The sequence below is a fragment of the Ambystoma mexicanum genome, chromosome 12 (genome assembly GCF_040938575.1).
Source record: "Ambystoma mexicanum isolate Mex_15411 chromosome 12, UKY_AmexF1_1, whole genome shotgun sequence".
Classification (NCBI taxonomy): domain Eukaryota; kingdom Metazoa; phylum Chordata; class Amphibia; order Caudata; family Ambystomatidae; genus Ambystoma; species Ambystoma mexicanum.
Genome location: NC_090936.1, coordinates 501,235,142 through 501,259,490, shown reverse-complemented (window position 1 = coordinate 501,259,490; position 24,349 = coordinate 501,235,142). Strand labels below are relative to the sequence as shown.

At 44.4% G+C, this 24,349-nt stretch overlaps 1 protein-coding gene across 1 annotated transcript in view; it reads left to right on the top strand.

Moving 5' to 3' along the window:
• The window catches only part of LOC138512981 (protein FAM118B-like), a 391,143-nt gene that overhangs the window by 292,337 nt on the left and 74,457 nt on the right, over positions 1–24,349 (top strand). Inside the window, exon 6 of the mRNA XM_069627701.1 lies at positions 13,292–13,577. Within this exon, the coding sequence (XP_069483802.1) occupies positions 13,292–13,577 (286 nt within the window). The remainder of the gene's footprint in view (positions 1–13,291; positions 13,578–24,349) is intronic.

The window sequence follows — 24,349 nt, the reverse complement described above, 5'->3', positions numbered from 1 at the left end:
AACATAGACAGTACTTTCTCCTCACCCGATATACAGCATCTGCTAGTATCATGCGTGGTCTCATTGAACAGGAAAATGTATTGTGGGCGGACTTTGAGAAGGAGGTTAGACACAATTCTCACCTTACCAGTCCATACAGGATGCCAAAAAAGCATCTTTTACTATGACGACAAAGCAAGATATGTCACTTCATCAATTATTTCAAAATTTAAAAAAGAGCAATGTCATGCTTTGATGTGGCCTTTAACCCTAACACTGTAGAATTTAAGACGGCATACTTTTATGGGCTCCAAAAAGAAATTGTCTCCAAGTTAATTAGTGAATTTAACAGGGAAAAACCCCTGGAATGGATAATAGAACAGGGGGGACCAAACTGTATGAAGTGATATTTGGTGAGAGAGAGGAGGGGCCTAAGAATAAATAGACAAAACCAAACTCTAAGGAATCCACAGCAGTGATTTTAGAGGTAAAATCTGTAAAGATGCCGCTAGAATCAGACCAAAATCGAGCAAAGAAAGACACAACATCTAGCCAAAGGGGCGTGCCTCCACAGAGGACATCACCCCAAACTCCTATGTTCCAATCCATTGATACCAGCAATAGGAGTAGATATCTTGGTAATTCTCCCAGAGTGGGAATTTGCCACGATATGCCAGGCCTAAATAACAATGAAAATCAAATGTACAATGCCCCATACCAGACACTAGGGGCCTGGAGTAGATTGGACCCTAATACAATGGTATATGGCCACCAGGAAAGACCAAGATATGTAGATAGATTCATTGAAAATGGAAACCAGCATAGGGAATACTTCCTACCAAATGAAAGTCAAAATATGAATGATGTCCCTCGCCAATATAATCAATCACCACCACCAGTCGACCATGGTCAAAGGATGGTCACTCCGCATTCTACCCCTCCTGTATCATGTGAATTCAGAGGTAATACAAATAGAAATCAATCTGAGAGGTATCAGAACATGCCTAATCAGGGTGAGTTTAATCAGTACTGTCCCAGGCCACAAAGAGAGGAATTCAGAGACATGGACAGGTTTCAATGCTTAGGGGCCCAAGTCAAAATGTTGTCTGAACAGATAGGAAAATGATGTGCAGTCAAAATGCAGATTTCCATGAATTGCCTTTGAATGAAAATACTGAATTGCTTGTTGATTTAAAAATGAGAGAACAGATAAATGAAAGTGAGAAAGGGAATTTCAACACACATACAATGGGAGTGTGTTTCAATTTAGAGTTTAACCAGACTATTCGGTTGTGTGAAAATGAAGAACAAAAGGAGGAAAATATGTGATCATTTGAAAACACCAGATGAGGATAAGGAGGGAAATGATAGGGCAGATCAATTAGTCAAAATTGGAGCTGTAATGTGGGAGTTATTTCCTATTGAACACCTGCTTGGTGAAATACATGTAGATACAGTAACACGTTCCAAAACTCCAAAAACAGTTGAACAGCCTCTGGCATGGAGTTTTGATACTCCAGATCAAGACTTGAACAAGCACAAAAGGGGGATCTTATTCTCGGCCCATTCTACAGCCATTTGCTAGATGCAGAACAAAATCCTCTTAATGAAGAGGACTGCAAAGGGAAAGAGGAATCAAGTGTGCTATTAAAAAACAAAAAGAGAATTAGGATAAAGGATGGACTGATGATTAGAGAATCTGTGACAGGCCATTTCCAAAGGGTAGTGCCTTTGTCATTTCGGGGATTGATGTTACATCATGCCCACGATGCCATAACTGCAGGACGTTGAGGTTCACAGAAAACATTAGACATTTTAAAAGAGTATGCCTACCAGCCACACATGTCCCAGGATGTTGAGCTCTACACCACAGGGTGTTTAGTGTGTGCACAGTTTCAACCTGTGTCACCAGCACATAGAGCACCGTTGATGAAAAGGGGTTTGACACACCCATGGTCTGATTTAAAAGTTGACTATGTCGGACCTGTGAAGAGATCAGCAAAGGGAAACAGGTACATGCTGACAGTAGTTTTTAAATGTCTAAATAGGTGGAGTGCATTCCAGCTCCAGACTGCAGTGCGCAAACGGCAGCCCCTTTACTTGTAAATCATATTTTTTCAAGGTTTGGTTTACCTCAAAGAATAGAATCTGACAGTGGAAGTCATTTCATTAGTGCCCTCCTCTTCAGGGGAAGTGTAAGGGTGTACCATTTCAATAGTTGATATGTTCAAATAGTGTGTAGCCGAAGCAGTATCTACTTGGGATTTGCAGCTTCCATTGGTACTAATGGCTCACAGGTTGACACCTTCTAAATCAACAAATCTCAGCCCCCATGAAATCTAGACAGGAAGAAAAATGATTTTGCCACAACACTTACTTTACAGAACAAATGAACAGGTGCTTGTGCATGCGTCCACAATTCATGAATATGTGGAAGAATTGAGAAAGCACTTGCTATATGCATTTGCATTTATGCAGCAAAATTTGGAAAAGGCTGCTGACGGTGCAAAGACATATTATGATGGGAAGGTATCTGTGGGAGAATATGAAATAGGAGACCAGGTATATAAGTTTGACTTCAGAAATAATACACATAAAAGCTCTAAATACCTTGCAGCATGGCAAGGGCCATATAGAATTGTAGATAAGGTTTCACCTGTGGTCTACAGAAATGTTAAAAAGGAGGGGGAATTAACAGCGGAACAGGTTGTCCATGTTAATCAAATTAAGCCCTTTCATCCGAAACATGAAGTGAAAAGAGTAGAGCTAGTTGAGACTAGCAGGGAGTGAAAAAGTGAAGCGCTTCCGTATTAAAAAGAATTACCAGAGCAGGTGGATATGTGTAAATAGTGCAAAGATGTAAAAATGAGATTTAAAGAGGTAAAACAAAAGGAACAATACATCAAGTTAGCGAACGAAAATGTGAATAAGTAACTAAGAGAAAGGTTTGTTGTGCTTGAGACTGTTACCTGAAAAATATGATGTGATATTTGTGTGCTTAATTCATGTTATTTTCAGTTGGTCATAAGGAGATGTCTTGGATGTATTATATGTTATTTGAAATAATTTGCATTTGAGTACATAACTGAATTTGATTTCAGACATCCCAGTGAGACAGGAAAAGTAAAGGGTTTGATGTGCTTGATCCTTAAGTTGTCTTTTCTTTTTACCCAAGAAAAATAATTGTTTTCCACGTTAGCACTGGATCCATGGAGTGACGGCTCCCTGGAGGATACCACTGGAATGGAGTCCCCCGGAAATCTTTTGGCTACTTTTGGTGTTAGTAGCTATGAAGGCTCCATGTGTCATGTTTGCGGAAGGACAAGTTCTGATAGAGCCTGGACCGGCATTAGGAATTGCAGTAGAAGACGCACCAGGCTTTATATTAGGGAATAGAAGGTTGTTATAACAGAACATGTTTATTAGCCTAAATCCTGATTTAATGATTGAAAAGTTCCTTAATGGGTCAGAGAAAGTGATGGAATGGGTGCAACCCTTTTAAGAAGAAGCTCAGAGAGCAATCAAGGAAATAATGTTAACGTTAGAAAAGACTTTTATGAGTTCATCTAGTGTTAAAAAAAGGATTGGGAAAGAGGGTGGCTGATTTATTAGTGGTGACAATTGTGATGACCATAATTGGTGCTGTAATGGGCACACCAATATCTACAGCCAATGCTGTATCTGTAAGTACACTGAGTAACAATGCACATGAATTGAGTTATAATCTGAAAGAGTTTTAACAATCTTTAGATGGGCTCAGGGGTGTAAAGAAAGAAGCGATCCATTATGTGAATGAAACAATTCTGGCTCTTGATGAGCAAGCCACAATATCAGAGCATAGTACCAAAACCATTGTTAAACATGATAAACTGCTGCAGGATATTTTAAATGTGGTAACTTCATGTGAAAGCATTATGACAAAGTATTTATGGGAATTTCAAAATGCAGTATCTCAGTTGATTTAAGGCCATATACCTCTGTATATCTGATATTATTCATCAAATGATGGCACAACTTACACAAAGGGAGGTGGAGATAATCCAAGAAAGAATTGCGTTTGAAATGGGGAGTACAATACTATTATATATTAATCTGCAGAGAATGGAAATAGGTTTCCTACTGTACATTCCATTTATCACCCCAGAGTTGGCCTATCAAACTAAGTTGGTAGATAACGTAGGTTTTTGGCAAGATGATAAATATGTTTAGATTGTAACTCGGAGATGGTAGCATTTCAAACATGGGAACCTGATGTATATCTAATACCAAAGTTAGATACCTGTGTAAAATTCAAGGAGCAGAAATAAGTATGTCCAGGCAAGCCATTTATACCTGATGCAGAAGATGCTATTTGCAGGTTGAGGTCAGACCATGGGGTGTCTAAGGTATGTGAGGTGATTATAAGTAATATGGATGTTGAGGAGTTAGCCCATGCTGGATTGATTAGGATAGGTAGTTAGTGAGTATTTCGATGACAAATTACACAATTACTCACCTTCTTCATGGCTCTTTTATTGTCAAACAATTGTAGCATGGCGTGTTCTAAATATCTATCCCTAAAGATACAGTGGTCAAGGTGGGTGGATTGACTCTGTTTCCTGCCGATGGCGATTTGTTGAAAGGGAAAGTGGAGAACATTGATTTCTTTCGTTAAAATGTGTTTCCTACTGATCCAGATATTCAATTTTTACTAAAACATAAAAGAGTACACACGATAAGAATGAATCTGAATAAAGATAACATTACTGTGAGCAGCTTAGGCCTGACAGAGGCAGATATGTTCAATTGGGGAACCTGGGTGAAAGAGGTTTAGTGATTTTGGCAGTTCCAATGGTAATTGTTTTGATATGGTTGATTGTACTTACCCCTAAGATGAAGATGATGATGTTGGTTGTAATGACGATGGGGAGAGAGAAGATCCAATTGGGAGAAGCACATGTGTTTTAGAGAATATATGTTTGTTTTTCCTGCTGTGATTTCGGGTTATATCCCAGCAGAAAAAAAGGAGGGGGTGCAGGAATCTAGACTCTGCATTTCAATATCTAGACTCCACATTTCAATGTTCACATTAAGGTGAGGGTTTGAACTTTAACTAGGGCCAAACGTGTGAGACTCATTGATGGACACAAGAGTATGAGTCTCAGGTTGACTTTAAATAGACGCAAAGAGAACATGAGAGAAAATGATCACTTTGCTCCATGATGCTATTTTAATGGGCTGAGGTGCACTCAAAAGTAATACTAACATGAAACTGATAAACTAATTAACCCAACCCCATTTCATATGTAACTGATTCCCATAATAACATTTAGTGCAAATTAGTCCATGATGTAAGCTGGATGCAGATTGAGTGAAATGCATGATGCTCTAAAAATGTAAAAGAAAAATTATTTAAACATGCAGGCTGGATCTGTGTTGTAAGCTGAGGAATGTGAAGATCCGTTCCTAAAGACATTGCATTGTATTGGAGCAGGAAGTGCAAGAAAAATGCATCATTTTCCATTCAGCAAGGCAGTGTGCGTTTCGGCTAAAAGCCACAGTAGAAATTGTGTGATGTTTTAGTGGGATGATCTTGTCAAAGGGAGGTGCTCTTGAGTGACAGGGGGTTTTATGAAAAGGGTTTGAGGCAGGCCATTCTGGCCATTCTTCTTCTTGCACTCACTGACGGAGGGAGCAGAAGGCTATCTGCTGGACTGTCTTTCTCATGGCGTGTGGTATTTTGTGGTATTTTGCTATGGTGGCATTATCAGATGTGTGTTTGTGCTTCCTTGCCAAGGTTTGGCTGATGTTTTTTGCTGTGGCGGTGAGGATTTTCATCGTTGTGAGGTGGATAACTAGATTTCGAAGCCTACATGTACTGTGTGCTCAGTTTAGTGTAAAGGTTTACTGTCATTCATTATTATTGTTAATACTTTTTTATGTTTACCTAACTAATGTTAAATGGTGCTGTTTTCACTACGGCACAGGGTTATGTTCAGTTATAAGTTAAATGTGCTATGGTTCACTAAAGCTTGGCTACCAGTCCTTTGTTGAGCCTGCACAAGGGAATTGTCACAATTTGCTCCCTTTTCTCCCATTCCCACCACTTGGAGGCCTGATTTGGGGTTTATTCCCTACTGGACTTGCCTTCCGGACCTCATGCGACAGTGCTGTGGTGAATTGGGTACCCTAAATCCTTATTTTCTCTCTTCCTTCCCTTCCGGATCCATTCCAGGTTTTGGCAGCCAGTACTCTGCTTTAATCTAATGACTATGCTTCCCAGAATGCCTGGTCCACTGCTTCATCTCCACCCTTTCGGGACAAGGTTGAGTGGAGGATAAGCAGCACCTGTGGCTGACAGGTACAGCAAGCAGCATAGCTGAGGCGTGTGCTTGTTTGCCAGATTTAAAAGCCTCAGTTTGCTTCAGTCCAGCGCTGGTCGTTGATGCAGTATTCTTGTTTGTGACTGGTCCCTTGTTCCTGTTCTTAGCTAAGTGTCTAGTTTCTAGGTTTCTTGTTGCCTTTTCCCTGGATTTCGAATTTGGTGTGCTTATTAGTAATTTTTGTTATCTGGATTCCCTTTCTGTCTTCCTCTGTTTTGCAGTCAGCACTTCCCAGTGTTTTCCTTTTTCTGTGCAGCCCAGTTTGTCTGTGCTCTTTATTCTTTTGACGTTGCCCTATTCAGCAGTGAAATCTTGATCCTTTAGTCTCTCCTCATTTATAGATGTAGTATTTCCCAGTTTGCCTTTCCTTCCCTGGGTGGGGAAGGAGGAGGTTTTGCCCTTGTAATTTAATTTTCCCTGCTCCCGTTCCTTTAATTTCTCTTGGAGTCTATTCCAGGTTGTCCTTGCACTTCTCCCTCTGTTCCCTATTGATTGTCAGGAGTCTGATGTATTAAGTTATCCTCCCTTTGCTGTTATAGCCTTTCTGGGTCCCTGTTTGATCAACAGGGTTAATGGACTTCACTGACCTTTCAGGTGATATTTCTCGTCCTTCTGAGTATTGTATTTGGGTTAACTTATACAATACCATCAAGGGAATTACCTCACAGACCCTGTTGTTGTTTGCCCTGTATGTGGGCCTAGCGCTGAGAGTACCTGTAACAGCAATTGTGGGTAAGGACCCCGCCGAATTTCTTTGTAATCATAAGGAGCTTCTTAGCGCTTACTCCACATCCCTTTTCATATATTTCTATTCTTATCACCCGCTACTTGTGTATCCTGGGTTTTATTGTCCACGTGTCTTGGTTCCTGAGGGCATGTTGTTTGACTCAAAGCTGTTCACTGTGTGATCTTGTGCACATTTCCCTTGCCATATTCACTGCCTTTGTCCTATCATGGCAGGAATCTCTTTTAGGTGTGTGTGTGTTTGTGTGGCTGCTGACTTCCATGCTGTGTGCTCATTTCAGAAGGACTTTCACAGATTGTACTTTAACGCATGTTTAGGGTGCTGAATGTACTCTGCAACACTGTTGTAATCCCCCATATTCTCGCACTCCTCAACATTTCCCCCTTTCGTCCCTTGAGGGATGAATCTTTCTCTAAACTCTCTCATATTCTTCTTCCTCTTGTTGCCAGTCAAAAACACTTCATATCTTTAAATATATAATACAGTTAGGTATGTTTCCATACTCAGCTGATGCAATTTATCAGTGTTAGGTTGCCCTCTGCAATCCAAAGGCAAAGTGCACCTCTGCATGCCCTTCCACTTCACCAACAGCTATAATTTTAACAAACAATTTATCAGCGTTAAGTTGCCCTATGCTGCCTAAAGGCAAAGTGCATCTCTGTGTGTCCTTACACTTCACCATCAGCTATGATTTTAACAAACAATGTATCAGTGTTAGGTTGCCCTCTGCTATCCAAATGGCAAAGTGCACATCTGTTTGCCCTTCCACTTGAACAACAGCTATCATTTCAACAAACAGAATGAGCACAGTTCTACGTGGTCACCTCCCCCTGGCACTTTTGAAACATTCAGAATAATTTCAAGTTACTTCTTTCCACCCCCACTTCTCTTCACACAGGGCATGGCAGTTCCAGTGTCAATGAACAGTTCATTACCAGCTCAGCGTTTCAGTCTCTAAAGAGTGAAATGCTGTAGGTGCTCCTCGCAAGCTGAAACTCAAAGTAGGTGCTGTAATTATGCTACTATGCAATCTTATGACATCACAGGGACTCTGCACTGGAACAAGGTTGACAATTAAGCATCTACAAAGACATTATAAAGGCCTGTGTAATTGATGGATTGAATATAGATACTGTCCTTATACTGGGCATACCTCTCATTCCATCTGATACAAATATGCCTTTCAAATTCAAAAGAAGACTGTTTCCTATAAGTTTAGCCTTTTCAAGGTTTAGCCTTTTCAATGACCATTAATAAGTCACAGGGACCTACACCCCCTTGCTGGAAGCGATCAGTGGTAATTACGATAGAAATTGCAAGTAGAACAAATTTATATAAGGTAAACTTTGCAAGAAAAGAACTCTGCTGCCCGAGAGCACTCTGCCAAACAATACAGAGGCAGCACATTAAAAGGACACACAGCATCAGAGATAACGTTTTCACATAGGGTACAAACAGGGTTGGACTGGCCCCGCTCAGCAGCCTTCTCTCGCCACAGCGGATGCATTCATTAAAGAAAGGTAACACACAAGTTTTACTTTGATAAATGTATCACATAGCCGTAGGCCTGCTGGCCTGGCAGTGCCATGGGCCCTGAGCTGATCCGGCGCCGGCGTGACGCCAATTGTTGCAAATGCAATGAATCAGCAAAAAAAAGGAGCGGCTCCTTAAGGAGCCGCTCCTTTTGTTGTGATTCATTGCCTTTGCAGGCCCGTGCCCCATTCCTTTCTTGTCTCCTCTCTCCACCTGCTGCAGCCCCTTCCCTGCAGGGAGTCCCCAGTTAGCAGCTGCCCTGCGACCCCTTCCTGCCTTTGATGTCCATGACCTCTGCGCCAGAGCCTGCTGCCATCAGTACACTTTGGAGAGAGAGCAGACCAGCTGCTCCCACCGCTGTGCAAAGGAGAAACGAGGGGTTTCCTGCAAAAAAGAGAGCCATCCCGGAATCTCTGGGCCAGGAATCTGCACCAGTGGGTGAGCCGGGGTCACCCACATCACCGACACACATGTGGGCAGTGGGCTGCAGAGGAGCCAGTGGATCTGGCCAAGGTCCACCAGCAGTATGGGGTCTACACAGGCATCCTGCACCAGAAGTTGGGCCTTCAGGCGATCGAGATTGCCGCTGATGGGGAGTTGCCAGAAGCCGTGCTGGTGGAGGACGTGGCTGTGGTGTGTGGAGACACAGCCCTCGTCACCTGCCCGTGGACGCCACCCCCTCCTGCCAGAAAGAGGTGAGTAACGGTGGGTGGCCTGAGTGCTGTGCAGGTGAGTAGGGAGGGAGGGGCTTGGGAAAGCTCCAGGGTGCTGCTTGCTACAAAGACATCTGATGTTTTAATCTTTCTCTGCTGGCCACCAGTCGCGCTAATTATTCCGAAAAACATGCACAGTCTTTATCGAACAACAAAATGTGAAATGTTGTTCATCGTATCGCTCAATACACTGAGCAACAGAAATGCTTTTTTTTGCCCGAGCTAAGATTCTTTTGTTGTCCAGGACCATTGAGCAAAAGTCTGCATCAACAAAACTCCAGAACAAGCACATGGCTCTGGGACTGACTACCATCCACACCGAGGGTGGCAGGAGGGGAGACGGCAGGGTTGCACAGTCAGAGAGGAATGCTGCACCGTGCTACGCACTCAAAAGTTAAATATACGTTTCTCTCCAAGCAAATCAGAAATGAGACGAACTCCAATTGCAAGGTGAATTAATTATCAAATTGCATGACAAAATTTACTGTGGAACTGATAAAAGTGTAGCAACTTCGACGCAACACTGGAGCCTCGCTCCTACACATTCCTGTGCTTGTGAAATGACGCTTCCCCCGTTTGCATCTGGTTTGCTTATAGCAGAGGGCAAAGTGGGAGTGAACTAAAGGGTACAGGACTTTCCATTACTTCTCAGGGAAATCTGCCTTCATTCCCTTACTGTATGTGACCTGGTATACAGTCCCAGGATGGTAGGAATGACCACTTGTTTTTTTTCCTATAATTTCCCCCCTGCTCGGGATTTGAACCTGGGCTCTGCCACGTAACAACCATCTGTTAAACCTCATTCTGCTTACTCTAAAGTGCTGGCTAAGCTTTGCTTATTTCAAAGGACTGCTTGCACACAAAGCCCATTCCCAAGCAGTCGGGCAGCAATCTGGGAATTGCTGTGAGCGCAGGGGAGCTTGTGTAGGCACAGAGGTGTTGGCAGGTAATGGCAGGGGTGTGTCAGTGGCCATGGTCCTAGCCATGGCCCTTAAGAGAAGCGAATGGCTGGTGATTGCAACGTGAGGCTGCATCAAGCTACATGCTGAGGGGGGACAATCACACACTAATTCACATGTGCCCCCACCGATTTAGGCGGTATATAGATGAATGGTTGCCAAAAACACAGTCCATATGTTTTAGTGTAGTGAGTATTCCCCATTCTAAACCTAAGTGAAATTCATAGTCCTCCTGTGAATGTTTGCCTTTTGTATATTTCATAATGCGATCACTTCGTGCATGGTGCATCGTTGCAGATTCTTCCCCAAGTGCTGCAATAACCATAGCACATCAAGTGGCCATTGACTTCATTGTGCCACAATGAATGCTTTGTTGTAATGTATCTCTCTTTCCCAACTCCCTGGCATGGTGTTCAGGATGTTTGTTTGCATATATGAGGTAACGAGTGCTCAGAGTATGGGATGTCCTGTGAGTGCACTGCTTTCCCTATTTTGCCAACCTCTGAAGCCTGAAAGTAGATACATGTAGGCTTGACATGTGGTCAACTTTGCATCAGACCTGCAGATGAACTTAACTGGTCTGCTGTTAAATCTCAGTTAACAGTTTAATGGTTCCACTACAGAATAATTGCTAATTTTACTATAGCCGATATGATAGCTCAGTGGCTTGAGCGCTCACTGCTGCGATGTGAGTGTGATCTGCAGGTTCGAATCCCAGCGAGGCCATCTCAGCCTTTCATCCTTCTGAGGTCGATGAATGAGTACCAACACAGGTTGGGTGATATTGTATGCATATTTGTTCTATAAAAAAAAGAGCTTAAGCGTAAGTGCTATACAATAACATATTTCTATGAGTGTAACAGCTCATTGGAAGCGTGCTCAGTGATCAAAACCTTACCCTAAATCCCCAACCTATCCATAATCTCCTCCCTAAACCTCTTTCCAGTTTCCCTACTTCCCCCTTCCTATCCAACCATCATCACCCTGACCCTCCTTCCCTGCTGGGGTTGCGGAGCCCTGCATAAGCATCTACTTGCAGCAGGTCCCAAAACCGCAGTGTGGGTGGTTGGTTCATGCCACTCCTGCGCCTCAGAGCTGTGGACCCTGTCACAGAACTGTATGCAAAGGTATGTTATTTTATGAGTTGTGTTGTGATATAACAGACACATGAACCCTACATAAGTAGCATTTTCTGTAAAGTTGTGAATTGACGCGATTCACGGGTGATGGTTTGAGGGCCACTTTTTTTGAGGCAAGGGGTGGGCCACTTTTTTGAGGCGAGAGGTGGGCCACTTTTTTTTGCGTGTCCGGGCCTATTTCTTGTCCCAGTCTGACCCTGGGTACAAATCTAATTGGATTGGGGAGAGGCCTATGGTACAGTCGATACTATGAGGCAAGCCGGGTGCTAATTTGTTGCTGCTTCCAGTTATTCAGGGCACACGTGAGTCTGCTGGGCTCATCGCCGCAGTGTGAAGGTCCGGTCACAGGCGCTACAATTATAACTGTAAACAACCATAGCAGCATAATGGCGAGCATGAAATCATTGTAATGTGGAGGGTACTTGAAAGACATTGGCAGATATACTGGCATTCTAACCACTGTGCTCTTGGGATGACAGATCCTGTGACCCCGGTCCCAGGTGTCTCCCCCTGTGGAATTCCATGAGAACAAGGCTCGAGCAGAGCTGACCGGGGGCGGCGGGGTTTGGACTGTGTGTGTGCAGCGCTGGGGATGGGCGACCTGCCACTACAGAGGGATCATGTTAGGGCCTAGAAAAAGATGACGCCTGGTAAAGTGCAAAATGGATTCTATAGGTCTTGATAAAGGCTGGGTTATTTGAGTGATTACTACCATTAGGAGGTGGAGCTGATTGGCAGGGGAGGAGGGCGTCGTCCCCCTTAGCTTACACGGGGTCTCCTCATCACGGGAATGATAAAGGGGGGTGGGACAAGCCACCTCTCCCCCAACAGTGTCAATTTTTTATGCACGATTAAGCCACAGGGTGGAGAAACATCAGGTCGGCTGCGTGCAATTCAGTTGGAGTTTCCAGCTTTTTGAAATATTTTTCAAAATGTTTAAAGGTCATTTTTTTAACTGAATCTGTTCTGGAGCTTGCCATCTTTCTTTCACGTGACTTCTATGGAGGCGCTAATATACTTGCAAGAGATGGAAGCTGTTCTGAACATGTGCCATTCTCTATTTTTACATATGTTTAAAATTGAGGCATAATTATACAAAGACACATTATAGAAATGAATGGAATGGCCAGGGGGCTCTCTCAGGGGCAACACGCTCATCTTGGGAACAAGATAACACTCAACTTCACAGGTTTGAAACCCAGTTGCAGGCTTAGAGTCCGGAATCCGGCAAGACCCGCGAAACATGGAGTTCCTGTGGTTTAAAAAAAAATCGCAACTTCTAAATCTGAGATAATAATAGTGTATCATTATTTTGACTTTACTAAGGATTGAGAGTTTTGAAGATGCACGTTAAAGGGCTAGGGATGCCAATTGTTTCAAGCAATGCCAACGTACAAGTGATATGCACCCCCCCTCTCTCTCCTGCCTTGCCTAAACTTGTGTTGTTTTGTTTATTATCACAATAAACAGTCTGTGGCCTTATTATGGTATACACCACACACTACTAAACATTTGCATTCTCCAAACAAGGTACGTTCCAGTGGTTCTGAATTTGCCAGAGTCGCTGATGGAGCTTTCAACCCTAATATAATGTCGAAACATGTTTTTTGACTATCACCCAAATATGTATGAGACCGACATGCACATAAACATTTTCCATGGAAATGATTTGCATATGTGGTGGTTCCTTTGAATATGTAACTGAATTTTAGTGATCCTTGGGTTGACAAGCCCACCCTAATTTCTTCACTGAAGCTTAAATATATGCTACCAATGTAACCAAACCATTTCATCTGAACAGAGCTGCTTACAAATTCCTTATTACTCTGTCCTTCTTCAACAATTGTACTCTTCTTCGCAGGATGCGCTCTATAATGTGTACTGCTCAAGAACATTCTTGTTCCTTGGCTGCGAAGAAATACTTTATGATCGCATTTTCCGGTCACTATTTTTCAAGATTTCATCAAAAAAGAGAGCCCTGGATCATTACATGGTCGTTCGCAAGACAGATACTGACACGTTTTTTAAACTGCAAAAAGACTTACTATATCTTGGTGTGAAGTTGACAACATATGGAGAAAGTTTTTCACATTTCCCGCAGTATGTCGAAGAAATGTCTTCGGCTATTTGCAAAGAGAAGGTCCCAGGTAAGGTTTTATGTATGTTGGCACTTATGTGTATGTTTTTATGTGAAAGATTGATGTAACCAGCAGTGAGACTTCTTATTTTTATTTGCTATTAACTGTGCTGTATCAGAGCACTTTGTGATGTCGGATGGTTGGGAGAAGAGGTGAGTCACGAGTCCTTTCACAGCTTCCATAAGTCATTGGGCCTCATTACGAGGAGGGCGGCAAGGGGTTAACGGCGCCGGTAAAGTTGCCGGAGCCATTAACCCCTTACCGCCCTATTACAGGGTCTGTCTGCTCGCGGGACCCGCTAAGGCCGCCTGGTGTTACCAGGCGCCCTTAGCGGGTCCAGCGAGCAATCCAGCATGCTAACAACGGGCCCGTTATTAACAGGCCCGTTGTTAGCATGCTCCCCATTCCCATTGATCCCTATGGGAGCTCGAATGGGAATGGGGATGTACCGGGTCCGTGTTCCTTGAATGAGGAATTACCGGGCCCTCCAAGGTTGGAATGGCCCGGTAATTCCTGATTTAAGGAACCCAGACCCGGTAGCTGGTAAGGGGGTAGCCATGCCGCTACCTCCTAACTCGTAATGACCCCCATTCTCTAGTAAAAGGAGTGAGGGCGGTACGGTCCATAGAGATCAGCCATGTGATTGAAAAGTCCTACCCCCAATATGGTAGGACGAGATACCAGCCTTTTCTGGGGGCCCGGCCTTGGGCTTTCAGTTGCAATGTGTGGATGAAGCGATATAACACGATGATGGTCTCTTAGCTCCAGTAACAACTGGTCCTTCGCGGCTTGGATGAAAACTACAACTTATTGTCCTTGTTTCTGACAAAAACTCTCAAGTGGAGTATTACAGAGTGCTTACTTGCTATGGACTCATTTCCAGGTGTTACAAAGTCATTTGACTATCACTTAGTCCATTTGAAACCCAAGCACATTCAAATTAGGCTTTTAGCACACAATCAAAAATATGTCAATCCAAACCTCAAATAAAATGAGCGCAGTCATTAGAATGCTACCTACAATTATAGTGCTGTCACTAGAAACCTACTGGCTCTGGTAACAAAGATTACATTTGTCCACAATTTTCAATATGTGAGTTTACAAAGTAGCGCTAGTGTAGAGAAATAACATTTAATAACCATTCACCCCCAACCAAAAGACTCACCAAAGCCAAAGAACAGCTGTTCCAAAATAAAAGTAGCTGCATTCTTTCAGCTTGCATTCTCAATATAATATTGAAACAACCTTCCTTAAAGATTGGGATAGTAATGTGGACATCATGGATGAAAAACATGGGGATTTCTCCGAAATGAATGCACTTGGTGCAAAGATGAATGTCTATAAATCCTAGGTATAAAAACAGTGAGTGATATATTGTATTGTGAGTAAAACATTAAAAGAAAGTTGAAGAAAACATATTAGATTTTAGTATCTATTTTAAATGCATATCATAGACAACACACCTTACATTTGAGGAATGTATTCAAAAAGGTTGCCCTTGGTACTGCAAAAGACTTTCCCCTAATTGTTTTTCTTCACTTCTCTTGTCAGGTGCTAATGGAGTGGGTTTCATTTGTTAGGATTTTTGTACTTGATAAGCACTACTCCACAAAAAATAAATCTCTTTTAGGTACTGGACATGTTGCCATGAACAGGATATTTGGGTGTGACTAGGGATGACATTCAGATGGGTTTTCCACACTGGGACAGTTCAGTGTGAGTTTCATATTTGAAAGCATGTCAGGTATTATGGGTGTATAATGTTAAATCGGGATGTGCTACATCTATTCGGGCTTCAAATCTTGGAAAAATTGTCTGATGGGAGCTCCAACCTCCGCTGGGGTATGGGTGAAATTACCAGATCCCACAAGTAAGAGGAACCCTATTTTCTGGCTTTGGATGCAAGAACCTGGATCCATGATTCCGGCCAGCAGCCTGGATATGTCCTGGAAAACAGAATAAATTAGGCCATTCATAGTCATTATCAATGCTGTGAATCTTTGGGTGTGAATCAATGGCGAATGGCACAAATACCTTATTCTCTATTATTGATTGCCTCCCTTTCACAGCTCAGGTTCCCCACAGATTCATCTCAGCTGTTCTCTGAGTAATACGTTACACAGTACAACACAGAAGCCAAGCAATGGGGCACAGAAGGAGATCACTGTTTTCCACGCAGACACATCAAGGTGTATGTTTTGTTTCCAGGCAGGAGCAACTGCATGTGAAATCAGTGCGTTCAAACACACTAGAGGTAAAGGGGCTGGCTTTCTGTTCTATGATGTTTTCTGAGAGAAGTTTAAGGATAAACGGATGCACTCTGACATTAAAAAGAAGGAGGAGAGAGCCTATTAATTATGTTTTAAGATCTCATTAATTGAATCAGGCCACATACAAATTGGCTGCACTTTGCAAATGCACAGAAAAGAGAAGCATCGTCCTGTGGCTGTTTCATTTCTAACCCTTTCTTGCTTTTCCTTTGTGGGACAAAAACTCTGCGAAACGCTGCTGTTCCACTTGCATCTCCATCCCACAAATATGTTTATAAATGTGATTTCCGGATTCCAAAATGGTGGCCGGCAGAGGCGGACGTGTCTAGGAGTCTCTCCCCACCGGGCCGCATCAATCAGCCCATTAATTAGCTTTCCGGGTGCTCCACTGCCCCGAACAATAAGGAAAACTCAGCGCTCTGCAGATATTAAGGCAAAAAGTACAAAGCTGACAGGAACTTCATAAGGCGAGGGATAGGAACGGTAGTCTCCGCAACGCTGCCAGAGCTAGGAAAGATCCCACGGCACACCGGCAAAGAAAATAGCAGACGAGCATCAGAGGCGAGAGAACCACAGCGCCGTGAAGTAAGGCACCCCACCACACCGGCGACCCCCCCAACCCCAACGAGGCGTCGGGAGCCGGTGGAATAAAGGGCAACTAGCAGAAGATAGCCGGAGCGCGCACTTCCGAGTACAGTGTAACACCAGCAGAGGCAACCCTGAACGGGCAGAAGGAGAAGGAGAAAGACAGACTGGTGAGCCCATAGCAGTGAAGGAGGAGTGGTGGGGGCCGGGAGAGTGGTCTGGACTCCCCGCCAGGCAACACAAGTGATACACACATGGTGTGCATGCCGAAGAGCTAACAGCTCACAGGGAGAGCGGGAGAAATCGAATGGTGCCCCCCACACCCCCGCCACCCCGGGGACACAACTGCACAAAGAAGTAAAATTACTGAAGCAAGTCCTGGAGTGGGGACACCGGCGGCCCGAGATAACACCCCACGACGGGTATCAGGGGGGAAACACTGCAAGCAACGCAGGAAGCAACATTACACCCCACAGCCGACAGGTACACAGTGTTTTCCCAGAGAGCGGTGAAAAGAGGGAAACGCAGCAGCAGGGAACAAACCTCAACAAAGGAAGACGCAGTAGCTGCGACAGATCGGGACTACGCAGTGAGTACTCCGTGCACTGGTGAAGGCTCCTCACCTCCACCTCAGACACGCAGCCCTGCAACAGGGGATAGCACGCCTCGAGCTAGCCAGTACAAATAAGGAACATAAGCAGACCAGACTAGTGGGGATAGCCCTCTTAAGCAAAGAAGTAGGGAATAAAGGAAGGACAGCACGCCCACGCACCCGTTGCAAACTAAGGGGCGAATACCCAGTATATATAAGGGGACAGAGCAAAGGCCCACACACAGAGCTAAGCCTCATCCACCTATACCAGCCACAGTTTCCCCCCAGCCAAAAGGGGACTGAAGAGAAACGTATGAAGCAGGCAAAGGGGCAGAAATCAAAGTCAGCCAGTACAATAACAGCCCAACCACTCACAAAACCCGAGGGCAGAGGAGTTCAATGAAGAGGAGACCCAAGCAGCGGGCCACATACCATGAACAGCAAACCCGGATAAAGGCCCAGATACTATGGACAATATCAGAATTAAGCACCAGAGCAAATTACCCATTGGGCGGTCAAAGAAAAAAGGGGAAAGGGCCCAAGAGGGAAGAGGCAAAACCAGCGGGACACGCATCAATAGCGCATGGACCAGACAGAACAGAATCCAGAAGGGAAACCACCCTCCCTGAATAAAAAGGGGCAGATTTCACCTCCAACCTCATGAAACACACATAGTTACCTGGACAGCAAGAGCAGAAGAGACCGCTCCTGCAAGGCCTCACTATACCTAAGAGAAATCACAGAAGGGAGACCTATCGGGCGCTTAAGTGCACCCAACCAAGTATATAAATAAGCACTGGGAAAGGACACCGTCCGGACACTTAAGAGCATACAACCAGATATAGGAAAAAGAACCGGAGCACAAAAAGAAGGGGAACAGCGATACAACCATCTCATCAGCTTTGATAACCTCAAACTCCAATGTGAGGACTTAGAAAATAGATTGAGAATATCTAATATCAGAATTGAGAACTTACCAGAATCAATCGAGGACAAAGACCTACAAGGATCAGTCATCCAACTCTTTGAGGAAGTACTATCGGAGGACACGGAACCACAGATTAAATTGGACAGACTGCACCGAGTGGGACCAAAAAGATCAGCCGAACCAGGGGCTAGATCAAGGGACGTGCTGGCAGCCGTATCTTTCTACACACAAAAAGAGCATATTTTGTGAAAAGGGAGATACGCAGGTCCATTGTGAGTGAATGGTCAAGAATTTCAGCTATGCCAGGATCTAGCACAGTCTACACTACTGAAGAGAAGCAAAATAGGCCCTGTGGTCCAACACTTAACGGCCAACCAGGTAAAATATAAGTGGAACTTCCTGTTTGGTCTTCTCTTCACCTGGTAAGGGAATCAGCACTGGATAACTTCAAGTGAAGAAGGAGAATAGATCATGGGACTGCAACAGGAGGATGGGGGTGGCCAAGACAGACCACATGGGAGTGCAAAAGGTCCCAGCAAGCTGGAAGGATGGAAAACTGTAACAAAAAAAAAGCAAAGGCAGGAGGAGAAAATTAAAGCCACTGAATCCCAGACGCAGTATAAGGGAAAACTAATAACAGGAAGAGCATTAGCATAGGCCAAGGGGTACCGTCACACATGGAAATCCACAACACAGGCCCAAGGGTGAAGGAGGAGGGGCGTGGATGGAATCAAAAGTGGGGTTTAGGATCCCCCACAACATGATCCTGAGGTGGAAAGGAGACCAGGCGTGCGGGACATCTCATCCGGAAGCTCATAGGAACGTAGCCCCCTTTCAGGGGGGAAGCGAAGTTGGGGAAGCGAGGGGGGAGGGAACAAGGCAAGGGGGATGGGGAAGGGAACAGGGGTGGCAAAGGTGGTAGGGAAGGTTCAAGGCAGGAAAACACAATAGTAAGAAGAGGCATAAGAGGGCAAAGGACAGGAAATAGAGGATCATGGATAGCTGGACGTCGAGACAGATAAAGATCCTGACACATAATGTCAAGGGGATGAATACTCTGATCAAAAGGAAAAAGTTAGAGCGATAGGCCTTGAAACTAAAACCAGACATTATTATATATCAGGAAACCCATATTAAGAAGGGTGAAAAGACACAGGTTAGGATAAGGGGGTCCTCCCAAACCTATCAGGCCAATGCGGGAGGAAAGAGAGCGGGGGTACTCATAGCTTTACAGGATAGATTAAAGGCACAGGTTCAAAACTCTCTGGCAGACAAAAAGGGGTGCTACCTCTTTCTAAATGTAAAAATTGAAGGCAGACATCTCACCTTAGCATCGATATATGCACCCAATGCAGGGCAATACGGATTCCTGAGAGGAACCCTCATGGCACTAGAAGAATTTGCCAAAGTGGAAATTATCATGGGGGTTGATCTCAATATAGCATGGGATCCCAGACTAGATAGAAGCTCCACGACTCGGACCGGCACAAACGCACCGTCAAAAGGAAATGAAGAAAGCTTTTGAGACTCTAGAACTCCATGATATATGGCGCGCCAGGAAAGGAGACACACAAAGATTCACTTACTTCTCTCATTTTTACAATTCCCAATCTAGAATAGATTATATCTGGGCTTCCACATGCTTAGTGGAAAAAGTGGCAGAAATAGAAATTGGTCCGATCACCTTCTCGGATCATGCCCCAATAACTGCAATCTTCAACATCAATAAACCCAGGGGGAGGTGTGGGCCTGGAGATCCCATCCGATCTCCTCCAAGACAACTTACTTACTGGTGGAATCTATTAGGGCAAAGATTGAACTCTACTTCGCCGAGAACGATATAGGCAAAACCCCAAAGGGTGTGGATTGGGATGCATTCAAAGCAGTATTGAGGGGAGAGCTAATAGCTTTTAAGGCATAAAGAGATAAACAACACACCAGATGGGGAACTAGAGGGGAGAATGACGGGAATACAAAAAGAACTGGCAAACAACCCCAGCAGGAAGGCAAAACTGGCCATGAAACATATGCAAGGCCAAATAGCGATGCTGCAGAACAAGAAAGAAGAGCTAGCATTCTTAAAAACAAAACAAATGTATTACATCAGCGCCAACAAGGCGGCCACACTTCTGGCGAGATAGCGTTTTGAAAAGGGCCAAATGCCAGCCATCCTGAAACTAAGGGAAAGCAAGGCCACCTAAAAACCACCAATGAAGAAATTGGGGAAATAATGAGAACCTACTACCAGGCCCTGTATAAATCAGAAAGCCAGAGGACAGACAAGCTCAAGGCCTACCTGGACAGTATTACCCTACCCCAGATCTCAGAAACAGACAGAAAGACACTGGAAAGAGACATAAAAGTAGAGGAGCTCATTCAGGCAATCAAGAAACTATCTCGGAATAAAGCACCGGGGTCAGACGGCTACTCAGAAGCTTTCTACAAAAAATACCAAGAGATACTCGCCCCAAGACTGACCAACCTGTATAATAGCTTCAAAACGCAAGGAAATGTAACGAACTCAATGAACGAAGCAAAACTGGTCATATTCCCTAAACCTGGGAAGGACCCAACTCTGCCTGGCTGATACGGCCCAATAACCTTAATTAACCTGTACGCTAAGCTCTACACAAAGATTCTGGCAGAAAGACTCACCCGGCTGCTACCGACAATTGCCCCCGGATCAATCAGGATTCATCCCCAGGAGACAAACAGCAGATAACACACCGAGGTTGAGTCACCTGATTGAAAAAGTAGGACACTCCTGTACCCCAGTAATCCTAGTTTCGCTCGGCGTGGAAAAAAGCATTCGATAGAGTAGAATGGATGCAGTTAAGTCACACAATGGAACACATTGGGCTTCGGGCAGACCTACATGCAGATGATCAGAGCCAATTATAAAACACCGTCGCTGAGGATCTTTCGGAATGGGACTCTATCAAACCAAATACCCCTGACTAGAAGCACAAAACAGGGATGTCCACTCTCACCTTTGCTATATGCAATATTCCCAGAGCCGTTACTGATTAGAATTCGAGAGACACAGCAAATAAGAGGTATAAAAATGGGAGGAGAGGAACACAAAATGATGGCCTTCGTAGAGAAATGCTGCTAGCGCTGGTGAGCCCGGAGCAGTCCCTCCAAGTGCATCGGAGGGAATTGGACCACTTTGGGTCCATTTCCAGACTAAAAATCAACAAGCACAAGTCAGTAATAGTGGACAATCTGGCACGAACAACCCAATTGAACAAAGCCACGGACAGCATCACATATCTAGGGATAAGGCTAACACCCTCAATAGGGCAGCTATACAACGGCAATTATCCACAGCTCCTAGCAGAACTGAAGGCAGTCCTTGCAAAATGGAACACCCTCAACATTTCATGGTGGGGCAGACTGACGACCATAAAAATGTTGGTCCTACCGAAATTGCTCTATTACTTCCAGAAGCTCCCGATAACAATTCTGAGGACATTCTTCAGGGCACTCAACAAAATGGTGTCAACCTTCATATGGCAACACAAAACACCAAGAATATCGATGGCGACCCTAACGGCACAGAAGAATGAAGGGGGACTCACGCTCCCCCACTTCCAAAGATATTATAAAGCAGCACAACTGCGAGTCATAAAAGAATGGGTGATGCAGTGCCTCCAACATATTAGGGCACAACAGGACAGACCAGTGGCAGGAGCCCCCCTTTCAAATCTGTTATGGCTGTACAAAGGCTACAGACACCCGAAAATTAAAGTAAATGAAGTAATGGGAGCGGGAATCGGAGCATGGGACACATCGATCAAAAGAGGGACACTTACAACATACCCATCACCCTTCACCCCAATGTTTGGGAACCCAGACGTTGACCTGGAATAGAACAGAAAGCTTACCATAACTGGATACAAATGGGGTGCACCAAAATCTGTGATATGTATAAAGACCAAGCCATAATGACACTACAGAACTGTAGACAAGAGGTGGGCATCACCCCACGGAGGAATACCAATACATACAGGAAAGACACTGGCTATCGAACCCCCCCAACAGAGAAGCAGCCACTAGATAGCTGACTCAGTTCAAAATTTACATGACAACAGACACAGGCTCCCTCAAGCTGATCTCAAATCTATACAAACGATTACACGAGCAAGGAGAAGAACTCCAGTGGAAATACATGAAGCGGTGGGAGAAAACACTGGTAGAGCCAATAACACGGAACCCGTGGATAGACGTATGGAACATAATTCCCAAGCTGACATGACACTATACCCCAGAGAGACTGCACGCAATGTTCTCCGCGAAAAGTGACAGATGCTGGCACGGGTGTGCTGCAACGGGGGATTGGAAGCACATTTGGTGGAGCTGTCCAGCCACAACACACTTTTGGGAAGAGATAAATGGACAAACAGGGAAAATGATACAGGGAGCCGACAGCTTGGAAGACAAGGTTTGGATGGCGGGCATATGGAACCCAAACCAGAAGATATACCCAAAAACTCAACAGAGGGGGGTGATGATACTGATTATAGCGGCATGGCTGACAATAGGCCAACACTGGAAGCAAACAAACCCACCTACAAAATATAACTGGCTCCAAAAAGTGTGGAGATTCGTGCCCATGGAATGGATGACATACAGTGTACAGAGAACCCCGGAAACCTTCTGCACAGACGGGGGCAATATCCTATCAAATCTGCAAAGCGACTATATGCTTCAATGGTGCCCGCACAATATCAGAATCCTGGACCACCTGATGTGGGAGGTGGAGGGGAAGAGCGAGTTGGGGGGGGGGGGGTTGTTGTTGTTGATATAAAGACATGTAAAACCAATAAAAATGTGAAATGTGATTTCCTTTTTTGACATTTCACAATGACATGCTCTTTAAGGGTGAGGTGTGTCCTCCTGACACTAGGGGTCTGGCAGGTGCAGCATTGTTGCTGGCACACACACTCTGATAAATGTGTAGGTCACCTTTGTGAATAAGGTGACCTGAGTATTTACAGAAATAATCTTCAGCACTATTTCATGAGACTCTGCCCTTTTATGTTTAAAGATTTGTGATATTTGTGTCTGTCTGATCATTTCAAGTTTTATCAAAGAGGACGAAGCATGCCTTTACTACTAGGCGCCTGCCTCACGATGACAATGTCATGTTGAAGTTGAACGTAAAGCAGTGATGTTGGAGCTGTTATAGTAATGGTAAAACAGAAATGCTCCCACTTCTACATAAAAAACAAAGGCAGACACTTGTTGTGGCTTTTGAAGGATAGCAGGCCTGCTGAGGAGCATTGGTACTTTGGAGGGTCAGAAGAAGCACACAGAGGACGTGTTCCAAATGTTTTATTAAAGAAATAGAAATAACGCCTAACTTTCCCTATCGCTATGGGATGTTCCCAACCTATAAATCGAACTAGGGTGCTCGTCAGTCGTCCATGAATGTCCAAATAAATACGTCTGCTGTCCAAAGCTAATCTAAGTAGGGCAACGTCTCTGGGCTCTGTGCCTGTCTGGGACCTTTTATCTCACTATTCGTTGCTATCAGCTCACTCTCGCCGGCATCCTCTTCCTGGGATTCTCTCTCGTTTCTGCAGCGTTCCGTTATTTCTTCAGTTAACCGGGTTATTACTAGGGGTGTTTCAGGAGGAGGAGATTTTTAGAGTGGTCACGTCCGGCATCTTGCCACTCGTACCATGGCCCCCCGACTTTGGGGTTATCTATTCATTTGTCCTCCCAGTTGGAATCATCCGGTAGTGCAGAGCTTAGGGCAGTAGGTGTTACCGATTCAATTAGGGCAATATGTGCCTTTATCCCTAAGGTGGATTTTATGCCTAAGAGACCGATTGGGTGAAGTTCATCAATAGGCGTGGCCATATAACCTTGGGTGTGTGGGGTTTATCTCTATCTCAGGATTTTAGCATCCCATTCTAACACCACATGGTGAGGGTCAGAACGAGGACACAGACATTCTGAGGACATGTTCCAAATGTTTTATTAAAGAAATAAAAATTAAGGCCTAAATAACCATATCGTTATGGGATGTTCCATACCTATATATCGAACTAGGGTGCTTGTCAGTCATCCGTGAACGTCCAGACATCTTGGCATGCCTGAAGTACTAGAGGGGTTATCCCGAAAGACGACATAATACTTCACCTTAAATGAGGGGTCTGTCGACAACCCGGTTACTCTATGGGAAGGATATAAGGTGGTGCTTTGGTGGGGGGGGCTCTGGGAAATAGAGGAGGCTGAGTCGCTTGCATTAAGCAAGTAGGAGGAGGTACTGGAATCAGGGTCCCGGGCTTCACAGGAATCTCTAGTCACAGAGCAGGTAGCTCTGAGGAATGAGCCCCTAGACAATGAGAGAACTGCCCACTGGGTGGTGCACAGCCAAATACACGAGTATGGGGAC